At 39.7% G+C, this 6,361-nt stretch overlaps 1 protein-coding gene across 1 annotated transcript; it reads right to left on the reverse strand.

Annotated features, from left to right (window-relative positions):
• Positions 1 to 231: 231 nt before the first annotated feature.
• Positions 232 to 3,640, reverse strand: LOC133982505 (transmembrane protein 80-like). Its single transcript, XM_062421560.1, is given in 6 exon segments — positions 232 to 454; positions 2,101 to 2,302; positions 2,912 to 3,004; positions 3,159 to 3,255; positions 3,257 to 3,327; positions 3,622 to 3,640. Coding segments are annotated over 6 exon segments (495 nt in total). The 3' UTR covers positions 232 to 441.
• Between the last annotated feature and the right edge of the window lie 2,721 nt (positions 3,641 to 6,361).

A 6,361-nucleotide genomic window follows, 5' to 3' on the forward strand; every position in this document is an offset into this window, starting at 1 on the left:
AAATCAGTGTTGTCACTATTCAAGTCTTTATCAAGACAAGTGTGCCCTCTGCTGGAGAAAAGTTAAACAAATATGAAACTTCTTAAATGTGTATATGTTTAATATATTCAACATTAACACAAAATAGATATCTTTCTTCACACATGTAATAAAAAAAGACAAAAGTAAGGATATATTTAAAAAATGAAAATTTACTATGTATTTATAACAATTTGCTTACTTTTTCTGTACCATAGCGAATTCCCTGAGAGATGCTTATAGCACATAGGAACTGTAACTTTTAAAGCTAAAACAATCACTCACACAAAATGTCTCATCCTTAAAAAAATTCAAACATTCAGTCCTAAAGGCAAAGTCTTGATTCTTGGTTGTACCAAAGAAGTGCGGACGTGCTGTGACATCTGCTGCTACATGCAACATGACGATGTAGAGGCAGCTTCTTCATGAATACACACTGAAAGACACAAAAAGTAACACATAAAAATATGATTCATTAAACTTTAACAAACACAGAATATGTTTGGGAAACTATGTGAACCTGTCCAAACCAGAACTTTGCTTTGGACAGTTTTTATAAAACTCTGCATCCACACTGATTTATGAGTTTAATTCGGCCCTCTGCCACCTGAATGAACAATAGCCATCCTTTCAGAATAAGATATTAGGTTATTGTCCTTCCATCTATAATGGGAGGAAAATTTGAGGATGTGACGACATTGTACATGGTATACAGTATCACTTGAATGAATGCTACCTAAATCAATAATTCAAACAAGTCCTAAAGGGAGCCAGGGCTCATTTCATTCATGAACAAAAGCGAGGACAAAAGAAAAGCACAGTGCATCAGGCCTCTCTGAACATATGTATGAGATGCTAATTGTGTCGACATATCTTGTCAATCAAAATAAATGGAGCCTAAAATGTAGGCCAGTCTCTTCATGTGATAACTAAAGGCAGAGTCAGTCATCCTGGAGAAAGATTTTTTGATATATGAACTAAACACCCAGAAAAATACTCCCCTCCCTTCATTCTTCTTCAGAAGCTCCACCACCCAAATACATGGACGCACATTGCCAAGGCAACGACCAAAATATAAATATGGTGTTATCCAGAGCGATGCGTCAGCTGTATCGGTTCCTCCCACACATTATCATAAACGGGGGGAACAAATGAATCATCATGTGAGCACAACAGTCCATCCAGTCCCCTCTACGCTTCTCTGCAGCCTCCTCACTCGACCTCCATTCAGCGCCTCTGTCGACAGAAGCATCCGTCGGTCAGCTGCAGCTCCTGGTGAGCTGAGAGGACAGCGACCCAACAAGCAACCAACAAACTGACTCTGACAACAGAAATGTCAGCTCCACGTGAAGGAATCGACAGCATTTGTGTTTATTGATTAATTGATGTGTTTAATAAGTGCAAAACACATATAAAGCAGGATATTTGTGTGAATTAAACAGCTTCCTGCTCAGATTACGCTTCACTAAACACGACAGAAACAGACTCAGAGCGTAAAAAAACACAGCAGGTCTTTGTGAGACTGTCTTGGATTCAGTGTGGATTGATAGATTTAATAAAATGGAAGTATATCTGTTCCAGGAGAAGACACTTTCTACATGAATTGGCCGCAAACTCTCTCTCTCTCCAGTTTGTCAGCCCTCCCCTACCATTCAATGGGTGCTGGTGACGGGACACTGTCATGTCCTCACACCGATGGCTGCTCTGATGACTTCCCCCGTCCTTCGCACGACCACGGATGCCCCCTGTTGCTGATTGGCTTGAGTAGTGTGGCTCACTCCAAGCCACTGTGTTAAATGCCAATTTACAGAGCCAGTGCTGTATATTTTCAGCACACACACAGAACAGACAACTAAAAAAGTGTATTAGATTACGATCGCTGACTCTACCTTTAGTATGTTATCTGCATTTGATACCAGATACTGTACTTTACCGACCTGTCCATCATTCATATCAACATATGTCAAGAAAACCCTGTTAATGATCTCATATGTTACATAATCCAATAAAAGCTTCATCATCTATCATGGCTGGCGAGGTGGAACATAATGTCTGTGATGAGAAGTATGACGTGGGACTGACCTCGTTATTCTGGCGAAAGTGCTGAAAGCCAAGATGCCATTTAAGCCGTAGACAACGAGCAAGACACTGCTGATGACGACGTCTACCCACATCACGTACGTCTGCCACACCAGGAAGTAGACCGTCAGCACGATGGTCGTCACCGTCACAATGAGGTTAATCAGGAGATAGCTCTCACTCTCCGTCAGGTTGCCCTTCACACCTGCAGACACAGGACTGTCTTTCAGTTTACAGTTTAACAATACTTTAATCTGTTGTGTTCTAACTAGTGATTGCAATGGAAGATATCAGTCATATGTTTTATATTATTATTTTACAAAACATACCACAGGTTTTTAATTTGATCTGTTTTTTTATGCAAGGCAACCGTAGGTTTCAATCAATTTTAGCACTTTACAAAAATCAACTTGCAGAAGCTTGTTGAGTGTTGAGTATCCCACAAGCAAATGTTTAACCACCACAGAAAAGGTTTCAAAATACTCTGTCTTTTAGTTATAATGTCATGCAAGATCACTGTATTGACATGTGCTGTAGGTTATAATAAACAGTGGATTCTCGGAGAGGAGGAGAAATGCATTCATCAACCTAAGAAACTATGATCTGCTTTGGAAAATTATCATCAGTGATGTAAAGTAAACCTGAATTTTGTACAGAAACTTGCCTAGTCCTTTAACTGTGACTGCCTATATCAGGACTATGAGATACTATATCAGAGGCACAGGTATATATACCAAAGTGGCAGCAGCATGTCTGCAACAAAGAGGGGCTTTGGAAATCAATCACGGTGCAATGTGTGAGTCTTTTGTCTCACCACAGAAGAAATGGAGGAACTCCAGAGCAGCCAGGAGGAACAGCGCACTGACATCAGAGGCGAGAGCTTCAACAGGATAAGACAGCACCAAGCCTGACAGCAACACACACACACACACACACACACACACACACACACACACACACACACACACACACAAACACACACACAATGACTGTCTCTCTACAGACACATCAAACCTTTAGGGTGGAAAAACATGGGACTTTGTTGTACGCTTAGGGCTTACTCTTTCTGATGATCAAGCTGAGAGTGAACAGGAAATAGAAGACAAAGTAGACTGTTGTCAGTTTCAGCAAAACCTGCAAAGTAACTGATGGCAGCTGTGTGCAGAGTTAAGGTGCTATCATCCACACACACACACACATACACAAAAAAGAGACGTCTATGTTGTTCCTCTGTCAAGGCTATAGACTACTTCTGTAATCTTCAGCCTGATGCAACAAATGAAATGAAAAGGATACAAAGGCAGATCTTCCTAGAGACAGACAGACAGACAGACAGAGAATGAAGTTAGAGATCATATATATTTAGTTATTTGCATTAACACTGTAAAGCCAAACAAGAGCACCATCTTTATCTGTTATATTTAAGGTTTCTGTGCATTATATGACAAATATTAAAACTGTGTTAGCTGCTTAATGCAACAAGAAAAAGCGTGTCTATAGCAACCATAGCAACGCGTCGCCTACCTGACCCGGGCATCGCCATTTTGTTCATTACTAACCATAAAGATTAAGGTCTCCACCTAGTGGCTGGGAGGAGAACTACAACCTAAATGGACGAGTCAAATAATAGGAGACATGTATGGATGAAACATTCCTTTTTAAAGACTTCTGTACACGTATAAAAGCCATGAGAGTCCATAAATATGTACACAGCGCTGGTATAGCTGTTAAACTAGTGCATTTATCCCTTTTTACTACAACATAAAAGTGATGATTCGTGTTGAATCCAAGCAGGGGTGTCATGTAGTAGAAATCATACGACTTTTGGGGGTATGCTGTCAAAAATGGGGGCAGGAAAATAGTCAAACAGGAAGGAACCCTTGTGAAGTCCACCTACAGTAAAAGGTCAGTGACATATATACAAAATCAATGTTAAGGATATATCTGGCATGAATAAAACAATGTTCCTAATTGTTAAATTATGTTTGTGATGTATTTGTGCATCAAATACGCCTATAAACTGTCTCCCAGTTTAGAAAATATCCAAATTCTGACACCATTTGGCACAAGGAACACTAATATATGTGCCATTTTCCCTAAAAATTGTATTCTGATTAAACAAGGAAACATCTTGAGGATTTCTTAATGATATAAGGTGTTGGAATAATGTTTTAGATTATATGTAAACATAGTACCCAAGTCAGAATGGAAAACAGTGTCCTACTTTACCCTAAACCACCTTATGTTAACGGTTGTTTTAGCCTATTTAACCATAATTCTTGCTTTTAAACCATATGAGTTAAACTACAAACACAATTTAAAGCTTATCTAATCCCTTTTTTTTTCTTTAATCAAGTGTGTAATGCAAAAAAAAGCTCTGATAAACCCACATTGCCTACATAACCTGGCACTAAATGACTAGACAGACCAAGTTAGCGACTAGCTAGTGAAGCATAGCAGCTAAAAGTGTGAAAAGTAGCATGAGTATTACATACAACAGGTGAATGAAAACAAATGTTACTGCATGTTTGTTTGGATTTGTTTGCTGACATCTGTCATAACAATTTAATGTGAATATGCCATTCTTTGCTTGCTTTTTCAGCTAGTTTAAATGCTCCCAAGTGGCCAGAAAATCTAGTAATGCAGATTTAAATAATGGATGAGGACTGGTCCAAGGTAAGTGGCACAATAATACACTACATTAGGCACTACATGAGGTGGAGGCTAAAAACCTCCTCCATCATAATCTTCCAAACAGGAACATTTTTCGGGGAAACATCATATTTTTCAACTCATGACTTCAGCATTAGTTACACACAAGCATATCTTTTTCACTCAGGCAGACATTGTTTATAGTGACTTACATTTATTTCCTTGGACAATACATGTCTAACATTAACCCACATCTAACTCTACCTTTAACCTTAATTATTAACCTTGCAGGGATCCGCTATTCGTCCCCAAATAGGAAGTGAGCATCCATCAGGACAATATGCAAGATCTCTCTCTCTCTCTCTCTCTCTCTCTCTCTCTCTCTCTCTGTCTCTCTCTCTCTCTCTCTCTCTCTCTCTCTCTCTCTCTCTCTCTCTCTCACACACACATACATACACACACACACACACACACACCAACCCATACGCGTGTTAGGACACAGTTACATGAGATAAGAAATATAGAATACCAAAATGAACTGCTTTAACATAGCCAGCTGTTTCATTGTCCCCTGCAGCCTCTATCTGTTTCTCTTTCTTGCTTGTCCTCTGAAACAATCTGCATAGTGTGGCTGAAATAACGGAGGCGTTGTTTGGGTTGAATGGAGGAAAAACTGAGGGGTGGAGGGGTGGAGAGGGAGATGCTCCAGCTGTGGGGGAACAAGACAACACAACAGCATCTCACATGTGGGTGACGGGGGGTGGGGGGTGGGCGTCAAGGCTGCGGGGGCTGCACACAGTGGCATTGTTATAAGGGGGGGATGCAGCTGATAAGAGTGAGAGAAATGGATCATTCCCTCAAATCCTCCCCTTGGGAAGCCTTGACACAAAACACTCCTGTTGCTGTATGGTTGTTAAAGCTGGAGGAATTCAAGAAGGCCCCACAGATGTGTTTTAAATCAGTAAAATAGATAAAAGTTCCTCAAACATTTTTGCACTGCTAGATCAGGCAGAGAGAAAACACCTCTTATCTGCATTAAGGATCATGCATCAAGTACTGTTAAAGTTGAACTTCCACATGTTGACAATATGTTGAAAAGTTTTTCCAAGGCCTCCTCTCCTCAAGGTCTGGGGTGTTGTAATAGTGATGTTTTCATAAAATTACTATCAAGTCAATTTTATTAACAGCACATAGCTGCAAAATTACCCGTTTGCTCAGAGGGTTTTATGGTCTGAACAACACCTTGATTAGGATTATAAAAAAGGCAACATACAGAATCTTTTAAGATAAGGGGGACACCTCAGTGGGAGCAACTGAGGAGGGATCCCTCTTCCAGGATGGGCATGTAGGCTAATAAGTGTCATATACAGGCAGAAGTAGCAGGAGTAAAATGACAATAGGCAATCATTCAATTTGAATCCTATCCCCATCAAGTGTATTTGAGCCAATATTTACTGGGAGGTTTTTTTCAGGGAAGCAACTTTGTTTTAAAGCAGGATAATACTTCTTCTGAGTTAAAAACATATTAAACTGTTTTATTTCTCATATCAAACCATGTGTCCTAAAGAGAGAAGTGATACAATATTATGGTATGACACAATTTAATATAAGA

Source organism: Scomber scombrus, chromosome 6 (genome assembly GCF_963691925.1).
Source record: "Scomber scombrus chromosome 6, fScoSco1.1, whole genome shotgun sequence".
Classification (NCBI taxonomy): domain Eukaryota; kingdom Metazoa; phylum Chordata; class Actinopteri; order Scombriformes; family Scombridae; genus Scomber; species Scomber scombrus.